The sequence below is a fragment of the Monodelphis domestica genome, chromosome 1 (genome assembly GCF_027887165.1).
Source record: "Monodelphis domestica isolate mMonDom1 chromosome 1, mMonDom1.pri, whole genome shotgun sequence".
Lineage (NCBI taxonomy): Eukaryota > Metazoa > Chordata > Mammalia > Didelphimorphia > Didelphidae > Monodelphis > Monodelphis domestica.
In genome coordinates, this window is record NC_077227.1 from 317744854 (window position 1) to 317767831 (window position 22978).

At 43.3% G+C, this 22978-nt stretch overlaps 1 protein-coding gene, 1 long non-coding RNA gene and 1 other non-coding gene across 4 annotated transcripts in view; all 3 read right to left on the reverse strand.

Moving 5' to 3' along the window:
• Positions 1-9209: 9209 nt before the first annotated feature.
• On the reverse strand, positions 9210-11134 carry LOC130456347 (uncharacterized). Its single transcript, XR_008915060.1, has 2 exons — positions 10950-11134; positions 9210-10323 (listed from the first exon to the last, which is right to left on the reverse strand). It is a non-coding gene; the product is annotated as an uncharacterized LOC130456347 (long non-coding RNA).
• Positions 10160-10240, reverse strand: MIR203 (microRNA mir-203). The gene has a single exon (NR_032191.1). It is a non-coding gene; the product is annotated as a microRNA mir-203 (primary transcript).
• Positions 11135-21191: 10057 nt separating the features above from the next.
• ASPG (asparaginase) overlaps positions 21192-22978 on the reverse strand; it is a 141281-nt gene continuing 139494 nt past the window's right edge. For both annotated transcript variants that reach the window (XM_007473475.3, XM_007473476.3), the window contains one exon: positions 21192-22760. In XM_007473475.3, coding sequence (XP_007473537.2) covers positions 22755-22760 — 6 coding nt within the window. In that variant the 3' untranslated portion in view covers positions 21192-22754. The remainder of the gene's footprint in view (positions 22761-22978) is intronic.

The window sequence follows — 22978 nt, forward strand, 5'->3', positions numbered from 1 at the left end:
TATTAATACTAAACACAAATGCACCAAATGATGTAACATCCAAATTTTTTAAGGGGAAATTAAATTAGTTGCAGGAGGAAATAGTGTGAATTTTAAAACTATTCCACCCTAATCAGACCATTCTTTAGAAGATCTGATTTAGCTATTTCCTGATCAATAACAATGGAGATACTTGGAATAACAGAATCAAGTCCTGGAAACTCTATATTCTCCACCCTACTCAGTTTAACAAGATTTTGAAGGTGTGCATCAAACTCAAGATTTAATTATCTGAGGAGATGGCCTTCAACAGACATGTGCAAAAAAAGGACAGACCTCTGGGCTGTCCTAAGTCAAGCTAAATCCTCATTGGTACAGATGAGATGCAGAAAAGTGATGTAAAAACGTCTGTATAAGGCATGTCACTTCCTGCCTCTTTCTCTTTCCCTGGAGAGGTGACTCTGGCTGGCAGCATGCTAGGCATTCCAACATCTTGGGAGTAGTGGCAGTTATTGTCTGGGTTTTGGCGGTGAGTTTTGTCCTTGACCTGATTCAGGTTCAGGCATCACAGCTCAGTCCCTTTTAGAGTTCAGGTTGATTCCTTCCTCCTTCACACTCCAAACCCTTACTTTCTTCTAATCTTCCTGCCTGGTACCAGCCAGGCAGGGGGGGAGGGAGAAATCCTTTTCCCTTTCCTTCTCCCTTCTTCTTAATTTTCTCTACTATATCAACTAAATGAGCATAAAATTTGGCAGCTGACTTGGGTATTTTATTATTTGGGTTTTTCATTAGGATTTTTATAAATAAAATCCTTGGTGACCTAAATTAATTATACATTCAGTCTCAGCCATAATTTCACCCTTTACAACAGTAAAATAATTTGTAGGAACTGTCATTTGAAAGGGATTAGATTCATTCTGCTTGGACCCAAGAGGCAGTACTAGAAGGATGGGTGGATTTTACAGAGGGTTGATATAAGGTTCAACATAAAGAAAAACTTCTTAACAATTAGAACTGTCCCAAAGTGGAATGAGCTGCCTCTGAAGGAAATGGATTACTCAATACTGGTGGCCTTTGAAGTGAAAACTGTTATGACCACTTTACCAGGGATGCTGGAGATACCAATTCTCAAGCTTTTTGTCTCAAGACCCCTTTATACTCTTAATAAATTATTGGAGATTCCCAATGTAAACCTTAAAATTCCTTAGACTTATAAATGTTGGAAATTTCCCCATTGGGAAATTTCATACTTGAAAAATTTCCTATTGATAGTGGGAACTCTATTAGAATGTGAACCCCATTGGCATGGGAGGTTCCTCCTCCTCCCTTCTTAAGATTACTTTAGGACAGAAACCTTTTGCTGAACAATGGAAAGGGCTTTGACCTATGCTTAAGCATAGAACAGGAATTTCTTTGAGTCATGATTGATTTTAGAATTGATACAATAGAGATACTTGAAATGACAGAACCAGGTCTTGGAAAATACAATTTCCACCCCACTCAGTCCTAACAGGATTTAGGAAGGGCTGCAGCAAAGGATCAAGATTTAATTATTGAGAATATGACCTTTAAGAGACATGTGCAAAGCCACAGACCTCTGGGCGGTCCTGGGTTAAGCTAGAGCCACCATTGGCACAGGAAAGACATGGACAGTGATTGGTAGATGTGAGAACTGAGGGGAGGGAACTTGGATGGTTTCCTTAAAGATAGAGGGGTCTGAGGACTGGGGGGGGGGGTTGGTTGGAGAGGTTTTTGGTCTGAGAGGTGGTGCTTTGAGAGTTGGCTCTGAAGGAAGCTGGAGGTGGGGGCCTCTGAGACTGTTTCTCCATTTTGGTCACGTGAGTAATAGGGACTGATCTCCCTTCTTTGCCTCAGCTATCTAAGGGCTTGGGCCTTTTGGCCCAGCCTAAACAGAAGGGGTATTTAAGCCCTATTCCCTTCTCTCCCCTTTCTCTCTCCCTCTCTCTCTCTATCTCTAATTCCTTTCTTCCTCCTGTTTGTAATTAAACTCTATAAAAGGTTGACTGCTGACTTGAGTTTTCATTTAGGAATTACATAGCTGAATTCCTTGGCAACCTTAAATTAATATATATCAGTCTTTTAAAGTGATTTCCTTGTCACACCAAAGAACATTAGTTTATGGGAGTTATACCTATCAATATTTACTATATTAGAAATTTAGTGTTTTAAAAAATATTTAATGATTTTGATTCATTTAAAAATAATAATAAACTCATTACATGTTAACACAACATTTTTCATGAAAAGTTAGTATTTCCCTCCCAAAAAATTTTAGCAAGAAGAATAGCTTTAGGGGCCAACTCAGTGACTCAGAGAGTCAGGCCTAGAGACAGGAGGTCCTAGGTTCAAATTTGGCCTCAGATACTTCCCAGCTGTGTGACCCTGGGCAAGTCACTTGACCCCCATTGCCTAGCCCTTACCACTATTCTGACTTGGAACCCATACACAGTATTGATTCCAAGTCAGAAGGTAAGGATTTAAAAAAAAAAGAGTAGCGTTATTTTGCATATTTTTGAAAATCTCTTTAGTGTTTGGCTTGATAAAGACAGCAAGTTTTCCATATGCCTCTGCATTTAGTCTGCTACAACATGTTGTTTTGGTCAAGTATATGAAGAAAATTTAGCTTCCCACAGCTATGTAGTTGGAAAAATGAAGAGTAGTTCAAGAGGCATACAAAACACTTAGAATTATTATGAAAATAATTTTGATCTCGCTGACCTTTTGCAAGGATCTCTGGGACCATGAGAATCCTCAGACCACACTTTGCAGACCATTGCTATAAAGGGACTCATACAAGTAGGGGCTGGACTAATGTACTTCTAAGGCCCCTTCCAACTCTGACATTCTGACCACTCCCCATTAAGCTTACTGATCATATGATAATAAAAACAATAACACATATCATTTTATTCTTACAATTTGGGAGGTAAGTGCTACTATTGTCTCTAATTTAAAGATATCATTTAGAGGTGGAAGGGTCTTTAAATATAAGAGAGCCCAGTTTCCTCACTTTACAAATGAGAAATTTAAGCAACCAAAATAACATTTATGTAATGCTTTACAGTTTGAAAACACTGCATATGTATTATCACATTTGATTGTTACAATTACCCAGGGCAGATAGTTGCTATCATTATCCCCATTTTACAGATGGGGCAACAAGAGCATAAAAAAATCTTAAGTGACAAGCCTAGGGTCACACAATTAGTAAGTATCTGAGATCAGATTTGAACTCAGTTTTTCCTGACTACAAGGATGGTGCTCTGATAGTGCCACTAGATCCAGAAAAGTGAAGTCACTTGCTCTGTCACAGAGTCAGCCCTGACTCCAGACTCAAGGCTCTTTCCATTGCCATTATCCTAATATCTAAGCCCCATTTACCTCATGTCAACATTCCTACAGATATGCCAATTGTTTCCCTACTTCCAAATTATCCTCCCCATGGCTGCTATTTTCAGCTTGCAAAAAGCATATTCTTTTACCTACTTGCCCCACTAAAGTCTAGATGTCTCTGCTTCATTTCCCTGCCTCTCCAGGAGCCATAATACAACCCCACAGGATGGTATCCATCAGGACCCTTGGGTCCCTCACCAGCCTTCCCACTCCAAGGTAGCTCTTTGTCCCCCAAGTGCCTTTGTAACTGATGTTCCCCTGCCTCCATCAAGCCAATCCAACTAAGTATTAGTTAACCCTGGACTAGAGGTCTGACACTGGACAATGCCCAGGGAATAGAGAGATGACAGAGTAATAAAAACTCCAGAAGAGAAGCTTCTAAACGATGAAAGCTATCTCCGAGGTGCATGGGCTCTCTCAGGAGGTGATGGATGACTCTCTCCTCAGCTGAGGTTTTCAATAAGACCGTGTTCAACCAAACTTGTGGATTCTTCCGGAGGTAGGTGTTAGAATAGAATTCAGGGGTTCTTAATGTAGGGTCAATAAACTTTTCTTTAAATTTTAATTGTATTTTGATGGGATTGTTTTGTATATTTCAAAATACTATTCTGCAAAGGGCTTCACCAGACTGCCAATGACACTAAAAAGATTAAGAACCCTAAATCAAATACATGCTTAAGTCTCTTCCAATTCTAAAAATCTGTGATTCTGAAAAGCCTCCAGAAGTTTATAATCTAATAATATTCTCTTCCCTTCTGCCACTACTCCTACTCCCTAAAGTCCCAGTTCAAGTTTTCACTGTCTGTAGCCTTTCTGGGCTCTTAAACGTCATAGAATATCTCCCCAGCCACATTGAGGAGGGTTGTTGGTTTTGAACCCTTCCCTTCCTAGAATCTGTGCATTGTGTATAAATTGATGCTAAACAACCCACTTTGGGAGCTTTCTATGGTTCATTGAAAGAACTACAAGTCCAACCGTAGGGAATTCTTACAAGTGTAACAGAAGAAAATGTTCAAGTCACAGACTCATTTTCAGTCAATATATTCGGAGTTCAAGTCCAGGTTTTCAGAGTTGAAGATAACAAATTTTGATCAATAGAGGAATGTCCTGATCCCGGAGCCCTTGCTGGACTAGTCCTCATTGTTTTGATTGCTTATCTCATTGAAAGAAAGAGACATCATGTTGCATATCAGACAATTTAATGACTGTACTTATTTATCCGCCAGAAGTTACAAGAAGCCTATGGTTCGTGTCCCTGAGCTTAAATTGGGATCAAAAGGAGGCTCATTTCCTGTCACCGCCTCTTTTCTCACCCCAAGTCTGCTCCATCAAATGTGAAGTCCATCTTGCAACATTCACTGTGCCCAAAAGAGGATCTTCAAAAATGCTGGTGCTACTTTTGCTAACTTGGTTAACTGTGTTGCTAGCTGGTTAAAGATTAATATTTAGCAAAGTAGACATGTAAGCTAAGGTTAAGAGTGCTTTTCTAAGTTGGCACTGACTCTATTATCATTTAACTTTTAAGACTGGTTTTCATTTATTTCATTCTTTACCTTAGATTGAAGCCTTAGAAAGAGAAAAACTCCAGTTTAACCACTTATAACTGCTTTGTGATATAAGTTACTAAATTCTTATACACTTAAGAAATTCAAATGACAGCTAAGAAAACAAAAACTGAACATTTTAAAGTACAACAGAACTCTTTTTTAAAAATTCAGTTAAAATTTTTTAAATTTAAAAATTCAGTCGAGGACTTTTGTTGTTGTTTACAAAATACAATATATTTTATTTTAATAACAAATTTCCACATGAGTTTTCTGAAGTTATATAATCCAAATTGTCTTCCTCCCTCCTACCCTCCCCCACCCAGAGCTGCCAAGCAATTTGATCTGGGTTATACATGCTACAGAACCCTTTAAATTAAGCTTTAAAAGCCAGACAATGTCTGGCTTATGCAGAGGGTGAATAATGCAATATTCAGATCTGATAGAAATTCAGTTGGATAGAATATTTCTTTGGTGGTTTTAATGCTCTGACAATTAAAGAGATGGTGCTTAAAAAATTAAATGGATGGTTTTTTTTATTTAATTTTTTGTAAATCGAATTTCAGTCTTCTTCCAGTATGATCCTAGTTCTGTATATGCATACAACATAGATTTCACTCTGCTGATATATCTGTTTAAACCTTGGTTAAGGTTGTATACTTTAAGGATCAGTTCACATGTATGCATTGCCTGTCACAATGTTAATAAAAAAGTCTTTTTCATTGAAAAAAAATACTGTGAATTGGTTTTATGGCAGATGAGCCATAAGAGCTAGGCAATGGGGGCTAAGTGACTTGCCCAGGGTCACACAGCTAGGAAATGTCTGAGGTTAGATTTGAACTCAGGATCTCCCATCTCTAGGTCTGGCTTTCAATTCCCTCCCTCTCCCTCCAGGAGGGGTTTTTGAGGGCCTTGTGTAAACAACTCTTTTTATGTTGTTCTAGTTATGAACATAAGCATAGTAGGCAAAATCAGACCTTCAGCCCAGGTTTCTGAATCTAAGGTGAGGACTACTTCTTCCATACTACAACGGACCATCTCTGGTGGCCTCCCTTTCTTTTGTTTGGGTCTCACCACCTTCAGATGCTCATTCTCCTCTCTTTCACCAGGATCCACATTGTGTTGCCCAAAAAGTACTATCTCTTCCTTCAACCCTGCTCAGACCCAGAAAACACAAAAGTCAAAATGAATACAATATTCTGTACATATTCCCTATTATCATGCCAATTCTCATTCTTTTAATCAGTGAAGGTATGAGGTCAGAAGGGATTTCATTAAAGGAACTCACATTATTGTGTATCATGATCTAGTGGGAAGGGCTCTAGATTTGGAGTCAAGTACATGAGTTTGAATTCTGACTCTGCCACCCGTTCAAGTTGGATAATCTGCTTAAATTCTCCGGGCTTCCAAAAATGAGGTCATTAAGCCAAATGGTCTCTACAAGCCCCTTCTAGCTCCAAATCTATTATATAAATGACCAACAGGTCCCTATTAACCCTGTGGGTGGTACTTCATTTTAAAAAGCATTTGAAAACCCGAATTTTTTGGTAGAACTTCAGGCAATGCAAGCAGCAAAGCAAAGTGGAGAATTGTCAGCCAGAGAAGAGAATTGGCTTAAATAATGACTGTTGTATAGTTGTTTCAGTCACACTTGACTCTTCATGACTCATTAGGGGATTTTCTTGGCAAAGTTCCTGGACTAGTTTGCCATTTCTTTCTCCAGCTCATTTGACAGAGGAGGAAACTAAGGCAAACAGAGTTAAGGGACTTGCCTACCGTCGAAGTTACTAAGGGTCTGAGACTGGATTTGAACTCTGGAAGAGGAGTCTTCCTGACACTACTACTCTATCCATTGTTCCATCTAGCTGCCCCATGAGGGCCGCCACCACTCACATTTCTACCACCAACGTTTACAGAAGTAGGAAAGAAACATTTATGAAGCACTTTACAAGATGTTTTTCATACCACAGTATGAGAGAGGTACGAGGTACAAACATTATCCACATTTTGAAAGAGAGAAAATTGAAGAAAGAGAACTTGGTCAGATCAATTAGCTGGTCAGTTGGCAGCTGCAGATCTCAATCAGGCTCCACCACCTCAAATCTAGTGCTTTTTCCATCATACCACATTGATACTGGTAGGGTCAATGGAAAAGGCATTTCCCAAGTCCCTGACCAACACAACCAAGCTACAGAAATGGAAGAGAGAGCCACACCCCAGGGAGGAATGGCCTACACCCCAGCTCTACCAGTAGGTGAAGAGGAGGCAGGGACTGAAGAGCAAGGGAAGGCTTCCTTAGAACATAGATGTGAGGGAGCAGCTAGGTAGCTCCGTGGATTAAAAGTCAGGCTTAGAGATAGCAGGTCCTAGTACAAATCTGGCCTTGGACATTTCCTGGCTGTGTGACCCTGGACAAGTCACTTAACCCCCATTGCCTAGCCCTTGCCAGTATGCAGTCAGTATGCAGCATTGATTCTAAGACAGAAGCATTAAAAAAAAAAATAGATATGGATGACCCCTGTGGGATCCCAATCCTAACTTTTACTTTTACTATGGTAGCACCTTAAGATTTGCCAGATCTTTTCCTCCTACTTATCCCCTTAAGACAGGGAGAAGTATTATTAGACACCCTTTGAAAGAGGAGAACGCGGCCTCAGAGATTTTTCTAAAGCTACCTCATTGCTAGTGTCAGAGTCAAGATAGGAACTCAGTTTTTTCTAACTCCAAGTCCAGTCTTCTTACCATTCCATTTTATATGTTCCTTTACCTGTGTGAAGGATGAACCCCACACCTTACTGTAATGGGCTGTTAGAGTGGGATGAAGTCCTTAAGAGGTACCAGTTAAACTGGAAAACATGGAAAAGACATGCTTCAGCTCCAACTTCTCTACTCCTCAAGTCACCTACCTCCAACACACAGGTAGGGCCCTAATACACTTCTCTCTTCTCCTCTCTCAGAAGACAGCTCAACTTTTCTTGACTTTGACAAGGATCAGATATTCATAGAAGTTGCCCCACAGGAGAATTCTAGCCAGGCGCTTGGTTAAGATGATGCAGAGGGCTTGATTTGGAATCATAGGATCTGGGTTCAAACACTTACTCAGCCACTCACCTCTATAACCTTAAGGACATTACTTTAACTTCCCCAGGCCTCAGTTCCTTCAACTGTAAAAGGAGAGGACTGGTCTATAAGATCTCTAATGTCCCTTTCTATCTCTAAAGCCTATAATTGGGGCAAGCTAAGTGGCTTCTGTAGAACCTTAGAGTTTCAAAACACTTTCTTCACAAAGGGCCCTGAGAGAAGGAATGTGAATAGGATTATCTGCATTTTTTTTGTAATGATGACCAGGGTTCAAATTTGGCCTCAGACATGTCCTAGCTGTATGACCTTGGGCAAGTCAGTAAAGACTTTGCCCTACTGTCTTAGAGATGTTTCTAGAACAGAAAGTACAAGTCTGAAAAAAAAAATAAAGCTAATGCAGCAGTTGGACTAGATACTCAACCAGGTCCCTTTTAGCTCCAAGATTCTGGGAATCTAGGAAGGGAAAAATTAATGGTCTTCAGTTTTAAATTGAATAGATGTTCAATGACTGTGAGGTGTGCACAAAACATGCTGTGCTACTCACTGGCTACATGATCTTGAATCTGTCTCTTTTACTCTTGGGTCTCAGTTTCTCCATCTGTTCAAAGAAGAGTTTAGACTACTTAAACTGTAAAATCTCCTGCAGTGTCAGAATCTATGCTCTAATGTCAAGCAACTATGTATAGGGGTGGGAATACTGTATTTAACAAGCTATTCTGGGTGATAGAAACAGATTTAGATTGTGAATCAAGGAGTCTTGGGTTCTTGTTTTGGCTTCCATGTTTGACACAGGTACAAATCACAGAATCCTAGTACCTCAGAGTTTGGGGATACCCAGCACAATCTCTACCTAGGTTAACAGGAACAGAGATTGAAGGAATCTAAATGCAGTCTAACATCCTCATCTTACAAGATGAGGAAACTAAGGCCCACAGATCCAGGATGATTTGCTTAAGGTCACCTGGGTGTGATTGGTAGAGTTGGTATTTTAACCTAACTCCAATTTTTTCCCCATTGCATGGGTACATGGCTACAATTCCAGTAAAATGCCATTAAAACCCTGGCTTGAAGATCTTCAGTAAACCAGAAAATCCTTTCTTCCTGGGCTAGCTGATGCTATTTTTGTCTGGCTCTAATTATTGGGAGGTTTCTTCCAATAGCCAGTCAAATCTGCTTTCTTTTAACTTGTACCCATTTTCCAAGACTTTGGGACCAATTAAAACAAATCTTTTTTTTTTTTTTTGCCACAAGATAGGACAATTCATCTTTCTGGGAGTCAGGTTCCATTTCATAGCGTTTCCACAGTCTTAGATTTACAAAACACTTTCTTCACATGGGCCCTGACAGAAGGAAAGTGAATAGCATTATCCATATTTTTTGACCCACACCTGTGATTCTACCGGAGTAGGGAGCTCAGGGTAAAAAAATTCCCCTCTCCCAGGCATATCAACACTTTCTCAGAAATTAAATTGGCTGGTTAAGAGCTACTTAGTAACTTGGCCTGAGTTATACACCCACTATGGAGCAGAGACAGGACTTGTAGACTGGAAGGGCAGCTCTCTGGCCACACCACCAGGCCCTGGGCCTCACAGCTTCACTTTCCAGAAGACCAAGTAACTTGGCAGGCAGTCTTCAAACAGCTAATGAATCCAGAAGTCCTCCAGGATAGGAGGCCCCTTCCAGTTCTGAGATTTCACAGTTTTTTGAGGTTTGGGGTGCATGTAGGAGAGGGACACCCACCGAGTGTATGTGAGAGACAGACAGACAGACAGACAGACAGACAGACAGACAGACAGACAGACAGAGACAGAGAGAGAGAGAAACAGAGAGAGATTGAGGGTGTAGGAATGAGAAACGACGAATATGATGTCGTCCCAGCTCAGCACCTCCACCTTGGGAAACAAGTTCCTTCCCTGGTTGTCGCCTCCCTCTCCCCGAGGCTCCGCGCCCTCACCCCCGCTCCCTGGCCACCCCCACGTTCGACCCCAGATGCCCTGACGGGGCCGTGAGAACGCAGCTACGTCTGGGCGGGCGCCCGCTTGCCCTGGGTGGAACGGGGCTGGGCTCAGGTGGGACCGAGGTTGGGCGCGGCGGCCCCAGGCGCGGGCGGGGTGGGCGGGTCTGCCGGCAGAAGATGCCTACCCAGATCAAGTGGTCCTAAACATTTCACAATCTCTACACAGAACTGTTGAACTGTTAAGAACCACTGGACCAGGGCAGCTGAGTCTGGGTCGAAAAGCCCATCCAGGTCTCCCCTCGCCGAAACTTGCATCCTCCAGACGGCAGCTGAAGTTCTAGCTCAAACCTAATGAGAAAAAGAACTCAGGTCAGGGCCTTCGCCCATTCTGCCACGCCTAAGCCGGTCTTGCAGCCCCACCCCCGCGCCTCTTTCCCAAGACACCCATCTTGATCTCTCCCGAAGATCCCCTACCCAGAGCAGAAGCTAGCTCCGATGTCCCCCACGGTGCCCTGATCGCCTGATCAGCTCTCAAGTCGGAAGGAGCAGACGCTGTCTAAGCTCCCTTCCAGCCCCAAATCTTAGGATTCCTCTGCCAGGGTTCCCCTACACAAGCCTCCCCAGCCAGGATCTGCAGCGTGGAGCAGCCTAACCAGTAGCAACCCCTGCCCAGCCGCAAGCCTTCCTCTCGGCCAACTCTGTCCTTCGGCGCTGCGCCCCCAGCGCAATCTGGTCTTCTGGTCCTGTGCTTCCCCCGCAACCTGCCCTCCCCTAACCACAGAGTAAATCTAAATCTAGACGAGACTGAGCTACCTACGCAAAGCCGTCCTCGGCCCTCAAACATTACCTAGTCTTCCATTGAGAGCCTGCAGAGTCCCAGGAGTCTCTCCCTCGCTACTTCGCCCCCTGCCTCATCCCCGAAGACTGTGCCTTGGTGTTCCTGGTACCCCTAGGCTCTGGGACCCCCCTCTCACCCGTGGCTATGCGGTTTCCCGGCCTCCAGCCCCAGCGCCTTCGACGTGAAGCCTCATTCTGTGCTGGCCGGACAGGAGAAGGCAGTGGAGGGGTGCTTGGAGGCCGGGACCTCAGTCTTCGGAGTCCCGCTGGGGAGCTGCCTGGCTTGGTCCGACCCACGGGGATAGTGGTTACCCCAGGGCGCCGTGGGCGCTCGCAGCCTCAGCCAGCTCAGGGCTTCTTATATACTCGCCGGCACCCGCCCGCCCTCCCTCCCGCGAGGGCTAGGAATGCAGTCCAGCCGCCCCACAAGACCAGTTTTTCAGGGCGCCTCCGCCATCCGTGGGGCGGGCCGGGGTGGCTGCTTTGTGTTTGATTTGGTTTAACCCTCCTTGGGGGCCCAGAGAGCGTCTGCCCTGTTTGGCCCTGGCCCCGTTCCCACCCCCACCCCCACCCCTCGGCCGCCCCGGCAGTCCCTCTGTGTGCTTCGGGTTCCTCCAGGAGCCTCTCCCTCCCACCCCACCTCCGAGAGCTCCTGTCAGGTCTCGGTGAAGTGGAAGGTGGCCAGCTGCAGGAGCTGTGACAGGCCAGCTCCCCGAAGGTCTGATGGGTGGGGTGCATGCTTCCACCGGCTCCCTGGCCCCTTCTCAGGCTCTGCCCTGGGAAATGATCGCCCACCACGTTCCCCTCTTGGGTAAGGCAGGGAGGCTGAGCAGGGCCTCGAAGTGTCAGGCTCCCAATACCCTGCCCATGGAATACGCTGTATTTCTCGGAAGGCCTTCAATGGAAACGAAATGAACAACTACTGTGTCTACTGTGTGCGCAGCCCGGTACCCTGGCGGAGGGATCTAAGTTTATAAAAGACAAGGCCCATATCCTCACTGGTTCATTCCTACACCTACAAACTTCCTTGGAAAGCCTACAGAGGCAGAGCCTTCATGGAATCTGGGGATCCTAAGATCATAATTTTAGAACTGAAAGGGCCTTCAGAGGTCACCCAGCCCAACCTCCTCATTTTACAAGGGAGAAAACAGGCCCAGAGAGGCTTCTAAGTGATTTGCCCAAGTGTAAACAGATAGTAAGTGGCACAATCTTGATATGAATCCAAGTTCTTTCGCTGTAGTGCAGCTAGGTGGCACAATAGACAGAGTGTTGGGCCTCCAGTCAAGAAGACCCAAGTTCAAATCTGGCCTCAGACATTCTCTGGCTCTAGGATCCTGGGCAAGTCACTAAATTCCTGTTTGCATTAATACACTGGAGAAAAAACTGGCAAACCAATCATTATCTTTGCTAAGAAAGCCCCATATGGAGTCACAAGGAGTTAGAAAAGAGTCAAAACAACAGCAAAAACTCCTTATACTACACCTGAATTATAGTTGTAAGCAACTACAGAATTTCATCCTATTTTTATTTGTGGCAGATCTCAGAACCTCCATGTTTTCTTATCCTTTAGGATTCTCGTCCATGCTTGGCAATATTTTATTTTTATTTTAAGTATTTTCATTATTTATTTATTTATTACTTTATTAAGTAACTACCCAATGCAAAGTACTGTGCTAAGCCTGGGAATACAAGGGGGGGAAAAAGGACTGATTACTTGTCCCTCCAGGAGCTGAGAGGATATTGGGAAAGATATGGCATGTACACATGTACGTATAATATGTTAGGGTAACAAGGTAAAGGAGAGATTCGAATAAAGTGATCTGTGAAAATCTGAGGAAGAAGGAATTTTCTGGAAGGTTAGAGAGGAAGAACATCAAGGAAGACTATGGAAGAGATGACACTTTGACTGAGCATTGAAAGAAGGCTATTCTGAAAGGCAGAAGGAATGCATTCCAAACACGGGAGACAACTTCAACAAATACATGGAAGTAGAAGAGGGCACAGATGTACCACTCACTACCTGAAAAACAATGGGCAAGTCACTTGTCTCCTTTGCATACTCTGTAAAAGGAGGCAGTTTGACCACACAGACCCTAACGGACCCTTCCAACCCTGGAGCTGTGATTCCAAGATCTTAGGCCAGGTACAGGGAAGTAGTAGCCCAACACGGTTGGAAAGTGTGTTTTTGAAGGGGAGAAGTGTAAAATAAAGCCAGAAAGACAAAACAAAGCCAGATTGCAGAGGGCCCTAAAAGTGAGCCTAAAGGACATTTAGACGGCTCAGCAGACTGAAATGCTGGAAATGAAAGGTCCTGGGTTTAAATCTGACCTAGCTGCGAGACCGTGGGCAAATCACTTCACCCCAATTGCCCAGGCTTTAATGCTCTTCCACCTTGGAACCAATACACAGTATTGATTTAAAGACAGAAGGTAAGAGTTATTTTTTTAAATCAAGAAAACAAACAAACAAAAAAGGCAGGTTAAGGAGATAACATTTTATCTTAGAAGAAGAGCTGAATTTCTAAAGGTTTTTGATCAGGGGAGTGACATGGTCAGACCTGTTCCATAGGAAGATGATTTTGGCAGCTGTGTGAAGCCTGAATTGAAAAGGGGAGAGATTGAAGTCAGGGAGGCCAATTAGAAAGCTATTATAATTGTTTAAGTAAGTGGTAATGAAGGGCTGAACTGGAGTGGAGGCCATGTGAGTGAAGACAAGGGAGGGATGGAAGAGATTTTCAGGAGGCAGAAGAGGCAGGCCTTGGCAACAGACTGACTCTGATGTGTGAGGGAGAGAGAAGAGTCAGGTTTCAACCTTGGGAGGAAAGCAAAGCAGGCAACAGAAAGAGGAAAGTTGGGAGGGAGGGACAAGTTATGTGGAGAAGAAGATGAGTTCAGGTTGCTACATGTCAAGTCTGAGATGCCAAGCAGGACATCCAAAATGGTGATACTCATCTGGTAGTTGGAGACCTGGGACTAGAATACTGGGAAGAGAACAGAGTTGGATTTAAAGATCTGGGAGTCATTTGCATAAAGATAATACTTGAACCTGTGACTGAGATGAGATCAGATGAGATCATAGGGAGAAGAGAAGAGAAGAGAAGAGAAGAGAAGAGAAGAGAAGAGAAGAGAAGAGAAGAGAAGAGAAGAGAAGAGAAGAGAAGAGAAGAGAAGAGAAGAGAAGAGAAGAGAAGAGAAGAGAAGAGAAGAGAAGAGAAGAGGGCCAAGGACAGATCCTTGGAGGGTGGGAAGTAGCAGGATGATAATAACCCATTTAAAGAAGTTTGGAAAGAACAGTCAGGCAAAAAAGAGGGGAATTAGAAAAGGGTAATGTTCCACACAGAAGCCAGAGGAGAGAGTATCTAAGAGGAGGAGGCAAACAATGCCAAATGTTGCAGCAAAGTCCAGGAGGATGAGAACTATCTACCCAGAAAGCCTCCACGGAAGACCCACGAGTCTGCAGAAGGTCCCTTCGGTTCTGCAGGAACACTGTGTTAATTCACAATGTCACTACACAGATTAGAGGTCTGAAGTAGAACCAACAAGGCAGGTTGGGCTGAAAGCCAGCAGTCAGAGACAGAGAGCTCTTATTGTTCTAAACAGACTATTTCCCCCAGAGTGCTTTCCCTGAATACTCTAACCCACTTTCTGGGATCCTGGAGTTATATAGGGATCAGATCAGGAAGTTTCCTGGAGGAATTGTTGCCTGAGCCTACCAGGATTTCAATAGGTACAGTAGGTAGAAAGGATAAGATTAGATGGAGGAATTATGTAGTCCCATTTGACCAAAGAGCATCGAGAAAAAGAAGTATAAAAAGGTATCCAGGCTCTTCATGATCCTTGAATATCAGATTGAGGAATTTGGACCTCGTCCTGTAGACAATGGGGAGCCATTGAAAGTTTTGTTTTGTTTTGAAAATGGGAGTCACCAGAGAGACCCGTGCAATAGGAAGATTGCCCTGGCAGAAGTGGAGAGAATTGAGTAAAGAGGAGAGATTAGCAGAGATCAATTAGAACAGACTGTTAGTCCAGGCGAGAGGTGAACAGGACACTGTACTAGTATCAAGCTGAAGGAATAAAATTATTGAGGTGAAGCAGAGATGGTAACATGCAACTAAAAGTAATCAGGATGTCCTGGACCTAAAGTCCAGAGATTCCAGGTCAGAAGGGCACAAGTTGGCCACTTTCCCAGCCATTTAACTCCTTCATGCTCTTTTTTTAAAAAATGAGTCCTGAGAGTTAGTCCCAGCCCTTGGTTTTTCGATTCTGACAAGCTCCTCAATCCTCCAGACCTTAGTTTCCCTGGTGAGGCAGGTGGTCACTAGGTCCTCTCTGAGGTCTAATCTTTTCTAGGCTTGGATGTGTTCTATGATTCTTTCAGCGTTGACACCTTATGTTCTAAAGCCCTTGTCGGCTTTTGGTAGAATTCAGAAAGGTCTGAGGCTTTCCGAACTGTGCCAGAAAGGAGGAAAAGAGAAAAGGGGATGAGAAGGTACCCAGCCCTCTGAAGAAAGGTTTGGGTCTGGCCCTGGATGAAATTGGGAAGTGAGTCAAAACTCTCTTCAGCCTACCCCTTCTGTGTCCTTTGGCCCACTTGAGAGAACTCCAGCACCACCCCCATAACCAGAGCCTGGGGCCATCCCAGAGGAAAATGTCCCAACAAACTTATTCACACAGAGGTGCTGGGAAGGACTGTGGGGCATCTGCTAAGGAAGGGGATGGTCCCATTTTAATGGAAGAAACTACAGAGGGTAGTAGAGGGTACCCCAAGGATGAGGCTCCAAAGCTGGTGTTTCAGGTAATGAGACAAACAAGCAGAAGGGGGAATCTTCAGGTGGGGAGAACTTACTGAAGCCCTGTATTTTATGCTGTGAAGGCAAAGTCCTGTTAGCCTTTAATGGAGTCTGTGCAAAAGGACTATGTGCATTTTTTGCATGCATTTGTGCATCTATGCAAGTGCATATAGAGTATATAGATTGTCTATGCCTATATGAGGATATTTATATACATATGAATACGTGTATATGTGTATTCATGTATGTTTAGGAATGTGCTGATGGAGAGGAAAGAACATTTTGGAGTCAGTAGACTACTGGGATATATGAGCAATATGTCTACCTCTCCAAAGCTCAGTTTCCTCCTCTGTAAAATGAGGATAATGACACAACTCACAGAGTTGTTGTATTTCAGTCATTTTTCAGTCATGCCTTACTCTTGGTGACCACATTTGGGGGTCTTTTAGAAAAGATCCTGGAGTGGTTTCATCATTTCCTTCTCCAGTTCAACTGACAGATGAGGAAACTGAGGCAAAGAAGGTTAAATGACTTGCCCAAGGTCACACAACTAGAAAGAATATAGATCTATATAAATGTGAGGTGTTACTACTATTTTGTATCTAGGCGTGTGTGGGTAGCTAGGGCTGTGTCTGAATAGAAGTGAAATATATGATAGAATATCAATTATTTTATATTATATTATGTATAAATATAAAATATAAGTGAAAAACTGAGGGGACACATAAGATCAGAGATTTAGAGTTGTAAGGGTTAGGATACTGCTCAAGGTCACATAGGTGATAAGAGTGAATTTGAAGCTAGGTTCCCCCAAACCCCAAATCTAGTGCTCTTCCCACTGTTGTTTTAGTCATTTTTTTCAGTCATGCCTTAACCCTTAGTGATCCCATTTGGGGTTTTCTTGGCAAAGATACGTGCCCGGTTTATCATTTCCTTCTCCAGTTCATTTTATAGAAGGGGAAACTGAGGCAAACAGAGTCAAATGACTTGCCCAGGTTCACACAGATAGCATCTAGGGCCTGGTTTGAGCTCAGGTCTTCCTGACTCCAGGTCTGGTGCTCTGCCTACTGTGCCACCTACTTGTCCTTCCCCCTGTGCCAGACTCTGTATACATGAACATTGGTTAGCTATGAGTGTGTCTATCCTTTTCTAGTCCTCCCCCAGCCTTGCAGCAGAGACAGAGCGTCCTACACCAAGGAGAGTAGATGTTTATAGATGATTAAGTCACTTTCCCAGAAAGAGAGGGAAGCATAGGAGCAGCCGCTCACAACTCCTCTTCCTCCTCCCAATACAAGATCCACTGTCCCCCATTCCTTTTGCCCCTAGATCTGGTCACTGGCACTTGGGCTTTCTGGCCCCTTCCATTTCTTCTGGGAATCAGTAGGCGGTTCTTCAGTCACATCCAACTTTTTATGGCCCCATTTGGAGTTTCCTTGGCAAAGCTACTGGAGCAGTTTGCCTTTTTTTCCCTTCAGCTCATTTGACAGATGAGGAAACTGAGACACAGTGTTAAGTGACTTGCCCAGGGTCACACAGTTAGTATCTGAGGATGGATTTGAACCGAGGTCTTCCTGACACCAGGCCTGGTGCTCTATTCGCTGCACCACCTGACTGCCTCCTAAAAGGTTTGAGAATCCTCAGGAGGGATCTATGATCATCTGAACTCTGATTCAGTGGAGTTTAGGAATTTCCTAGTCATAAGACAGAAGGACCAAGTATTTGCACTTGACTGGACGACTCTCAAACTGGAAGGAATGTTAAGTCATGGAAGATAAAAGTTTCAGAGTTGGAAGAGTCCTTAGGGAGCATGTAATCCCACTCTCATTTTATAGAGGGGAAAATGAGGCAGAAGAGAAGGGATCTGGCTAAGGTCAGACAATGAGCCAGCAGAAGAGGTGGGACCAAAAACCCAGGTGTTAACCCCACTTGGCTTCTTCCACTGTTCTGTTCTGCCATAACGTTTATGAAACCCTCAGCCCCAAACACCTTTCTTCCCCTTGGCCCCCAGTCCATGTTGGTATTCGTTCCTGCAGCTCTAAAGTAAAGGGTCAGAAGCCAGGAGGGATGAGGAAACTCAAAAAGAAAATAGAAGGTACAGACAGTTCCTTGCTGTGTGACCCTGGCCCAGTCACTTAACTCCCCTTGCATAGCACTTACCACTCTTCTACCTTGGAACTAATACACAGAAATGATTCCAAGATGGAAGGTAATGGTTTTTTAAAAATAAAAAAGGAAGAAAAGAAAACACAGAAGATGCCAAGGCTGCCTTGTTCTCTGGGTTCTTCATTGTGCAAGGCCCATTATGATATCTGAGAATCTTGAATGCCATGAAGCTACTTTGTACACAAACAGTTGTTTCCCCTGCCAACCAACCACTCCAAGACAATGCATAGGAGAAATCCGGGTGACAGGGCAGGGGGAGCTGGGCAGCCCCGGGGATTGCACCCCCTCACTTGGGCTGAAAAACATGGCCCATTGCCATTTTGGCCCATGGCTGGTCTTTCCAGTTCAATACTACCCAATCTCAGGCTCTTAAGAAGATGTGAATGGGCTCGGCACACAGTTGGTGTTTAGTCTAAGTTTCTGCTCTTTTGTTAACTAAAAGCTCCAAAAATGTTCCTTGGCCACTCTCACGGCGCTTGGCCTTACCTTATCTGCAAGGGAATGTAAAGGAATTTTTTTTGTTTTGATGTATCTCCAGGGCCTCAGACTTGGTTGCACAGGGACCAGAACCGGACCCAGGATTTCCCTGACACAGAGAACTCCTAGGTGAGGAAACTCCCTCTGTCAATGAAGGCTGGCACCTTTCCTACAACCAATAATCTTGGGAGCTTCCCAGAGCACTAAGAGGTTAAGTGACTGACCCCGTGTCATAGAGATCACAGGGATGGGGGGATTGAACTCCAAGTGCTGGGTCCTCCAGGCATTGTTCTGCCCACCGAGACCCCCTTCCTACTTCTGAGCTCATCCCTATCCCAGAGGTTTGGACAGAAAGGCATTCTCCCCTCTTAGCTCTCTTGTGCCCTCCAGTCCTGTGAACCAATTCTGCTGTTCAAAGCACTTTGCCTGGGCTCAGCTGCTTTCTTGGGTGGGTCATGGGTAGAGGGTGAGTTGCTGTTGGGTTTTTCATTCAATAAACTGGTGGTTTCTGACCAGCTGTTGGGGGGAAAAAATGGGACCTGAACTCCCCAGTTTTGCTGGCTCTGAGTCCCACTCTATTTGCTGTGCTTATCTTCTAGAACAGAGGTGTCAGTCATGCAGCCCAAGTGAAGATACAGCCCACAACATTCCCAAGAAAATGTAATCGAGAAATAAAAAAATACAAGACAGATAATGCCAATATGTGGTTTCCTCATTCAGTATGCAGCCTGTAAAGATTCTTGTCTGGTTTAGGGATCCCCATTCCTATTAGAGTTGGACACCCCTACTCTCAAAGCACTTGGTATTCCAATCTGGCCTCAGACACTTCCTAGCTGTGTGACCCTGGGCAAGTCACTTGACCCCCATTACCTAGCCCTTGCAGCTCTTCTGCCTTGGAGCCAATACACAGGATTGATTCTAAGATAGAATGTAGGGTTAAAAAAAAAGAAGAACAACATATATGGCCAACTGTAGTAAAAGAAATCTAGGATAGAAAGTGAGTAGCATTTTTGGACTCCCAAGAAAATCTGTGGATTTTGGGCAGCCAAACAGCTCTCTTGGAAATAGGGTAAAGGGTGCCCTGTTTCAAGATGAGGAATGCTCCAAAAGACACCCCCATGTTTATAGTGCTTTAAAGTCAACAAAAATAGTTTTCTCTAAAATAAGCTGGTGTTGGTAGTATTACCACCCCCATTTTAAAGATGACAAAACAGAGTCTCAGAGACTCAGTAACTTGCCCACAGTGATACAGTAAGCATGGGAATCAGGGTTCAAATCCAGGTATTCTGACTGTACATCTAAACAACTCTACCTTTCATAATGGGATTCCTTCCAGCCTACAGATGGATCCAGGCACCTTTCACATGCCCATGCCGATGAAGAGTGCCACAGTGCCATAGGAATGTATAATCTAAATGAGAAAAGGCTGTGGAGGGGGAAAGAGTAAGCAAGTCAGGGAAACACCTGTTCAGCAGGTCGAGGCACCTCTGAGACCAGACTGAGGCAGAAGAGAAACACAATCTACCTTGCCACAGATGGTCTTGTAATGCAATTCATTTAGAATAGCCTGTCTTTCCAGGCGAGTGGATTAAAAATATTTATCCAATAAATGTCTCTAGTGCTCAAGACTGTGATTGGACCTAAGGATACAAAGATGGAGATGGCACAGACCTTGCTCTGAGTTTACAATCAATGTGAAGGAAGGACAATGCACAAATAGCTGGTACAAGGGAGAGTGAGAGGACCAGGAGGTGCGGAACTGTGAGACAGTGAGATTGCTTTGAACCAGAGAAAGAGGAAGTTAGAAAGGGTTTCCTGGAGGAGGTCATGTCCAAACTGGGTCATGAAAAACAGGAAGGACTTCACCATGTGGAGATGGCCATAGAAAGGAAATTCATTCAAGGAACAGGGAACAGTGTGAGCAAAGGCAGGCAAATGATGGGAATGAAGTCTTTTTTTTTTCTGACAGTTTTCATTTTTAAGCTGATCTTTTTTTATATTTTCCATGTTTCCATGATTAATTTTCTTTCCCTCCCCTCTTCCCTCCTCTCCCAGAGCCAATAAGCCCTTCCACTGGTTATAAAAATTGAACAGTATTTTTAAAATCTCATTTCTATGATATTTTTAAATCTGCAAAGCATCATTCTTTTGAATGGGCAATTTTGAACTAATCACAAAAAGTTATTATAATGTGACCACAAAAGAACGTATCTGCACAAAAATATTTATGGCAACTCTTTTGGGGGCGGCAAAGTGAGTAGGTGCTCCTCAATGGAGGAATGGCTGAACAAGTTATGGTATATGCATATGATAGAATACTAAGGGGGTGGGGGGAGTAACTGAGGTAGCTCAGTGGATTTGACAGCCAGGCCTAGAGACAGAAGGTCCTGGGTTCAAATTTGATCTCAGACATTTCCTAGCTGTTTGACCCTGGGCAAGTCATTTAACTCCTATTGTATAGCCCTTCTGCCTTGGAACCAATACATAATATTGATTTTCAAATGGAAGGTAAAGGTTTAAAAAAAATGATGACAGGGACAATTTCAGAGAAAACTGGGAATGAATGGCTATAGAATGAGGTGAGCAGAACCAGAAAAAATATTATGGAATAACAACAATATTGTAATGACAAGTTACTTTGATAGGAACTCTGATCAACACAATGACCAACCACAGTTCTGCAGGACTCAAGATAAAACATGGTAAACATCTTCTGATAGAAAGGTGATAGAATTAGATGAAGGAAGGAGACATATTTTTGGGATATGATCCAAGAAGGAATGTATTTTCCTTGACTATACTTTATAACCAGAGTTTTATTTTTCCTGTTTGGATAGTGTTGCCACAAAAAAAAAAGACAGACAGAAAGAAAAAGGTGGGGATCATTGAAACAAATTTCTGAAATACACAAAAGAAAAAGAAGAAAGGTGAGAAAGAATCACAAAAAAACTTTTAAAGCAACATTACTTTTATTACATTTTCAAAAAACAATCAAGCTATCCATTATAGATTCACAGTTTCATGTTCTCTTTCTGTTCTAGTGGGTATGTGGAAATGATCATTTTAGTTGATGTTTATTTAGGTAGGAATTTTTTAATGGGGGTAGTACTCAGGCAGTGGTGTGAAAGATGGATTGAAGGGAGATGATGGAGGCAGGGAGACCAATTAAGAGGCTGTTAAAATAGTCTAGATGAGAAACGGTGAGGGACTAAAACAATGATGGTTTCTGAGTGGAGCAGAGGGGCTCAATGCAAGAAACATTGTGAGGATATAATTGACAAAACTTAGCATGAGTTAGATACAAAGGGTGAGAGAGGGAGAAGAATCAAAGATGATTCTGGTGTTTCCAGCAGGATGATAGGGAAGGAGGGTGCCAGCAATACGAATTCAGAGGATATGGGAAAACATAGGCTTAGAAGAGAAGATGATGAGCTCAGTTTTCATCAGAGCATAGATTTAGACCCTGAAGGGACATTAGAGGACGTTGAGTCCAATCTCTTCACTCATGGAAGAAACTGAGTCTTAAAGAAAGGGAATTACTGAAAATTTTCAAACAATGTAAAAACTAAAAGGGACAGTAGAGATCATTTCACATAATCATCTTTTAAAAAACAAAAGGGCAAACTGAGACCCAGAGAAGGGCAAAGAAGGGAACCTGCCCAAGCAAATAAGTGTTAATAAGTGGAACCCTAAATCAGTTCTTATGACTTCCATTCAATGACACATTAATTTTACCAATAAGCTTACTCTATCCAAAGAGGCTTTCAAGGTTCAAAATAAAATGCTGAGTGGGTGCTCCCCACCATGACAGATATGCCAACAACTAAGCTATCTGCTATTAGCAAATATCCTTCTTAAAAATGAAAACCTAGAATGTTAGGGCACTACAAACGCTGTTTCGAACTGAGCCTTCCAGAAGGTTTTAGATATTGAAAATCTTTATATATGCCAAAGCAGTCTTAAATTAAACACAAGGGACAAACTTGCCAGCTCTGCAACATGGTTGTAATGAACAGCATTAGTATTGACCCCCCCCCCCATCACCTTAAAACAATTCAGTTTCTAACAGGTATGAGTCTTTGTTCTCATATGGACATGATTGCCTCTGTTGGAGAAAAATGCATAAAAATAAATATCAACTGGAATCAAAGATACAAATATATAGTAGTGTCTCAGTGCCCTCATCTCATTTTGGAAGTATAAATAACTTGTCATGGATCAGTGAGGTTCAACGAGAAGGCTTTGTGAAATGATTAGCAGAGGATGGAGCTTAGAATCATCAAAGATTTGGGCATCCCCATCGTTTGGGGGCAGTGGGAAGGGAGAGAAAGAGGAAAGGAGGAAGCAGAGTTTCTTCCCTTCCCACATCCCTCATCCTGACTCCTTCCCTCCCCAAGTTACTAATAAAAGGGAGGGAGGAAGCCAATCTCATCGCCAACAGTGGAGGGTCTCAGGGGCAGCAGTTTCTCCAAAGCTCTCCTTCCCCTCTGAGTGTCAGATGTATCACAGCATGTCAGACCTAAAAAAACACACAAAAAAGATCTGAGGTTAAGTTGTACCTCCTCCAGGAAGCCTTCCCCACATTCTCCTCCTCCTCTTTTTTTTTTAATTCAAACTATGGTTTTATTTGTAGTTAGCTCTAGGTCAAGCAGATGTTACGAACACCAACCCTTTATTGTAGTCTTACAGAGTTGCTAAAAGCCCTGAGAGATTCTCTCACCTCCATCCTGTTCTCTT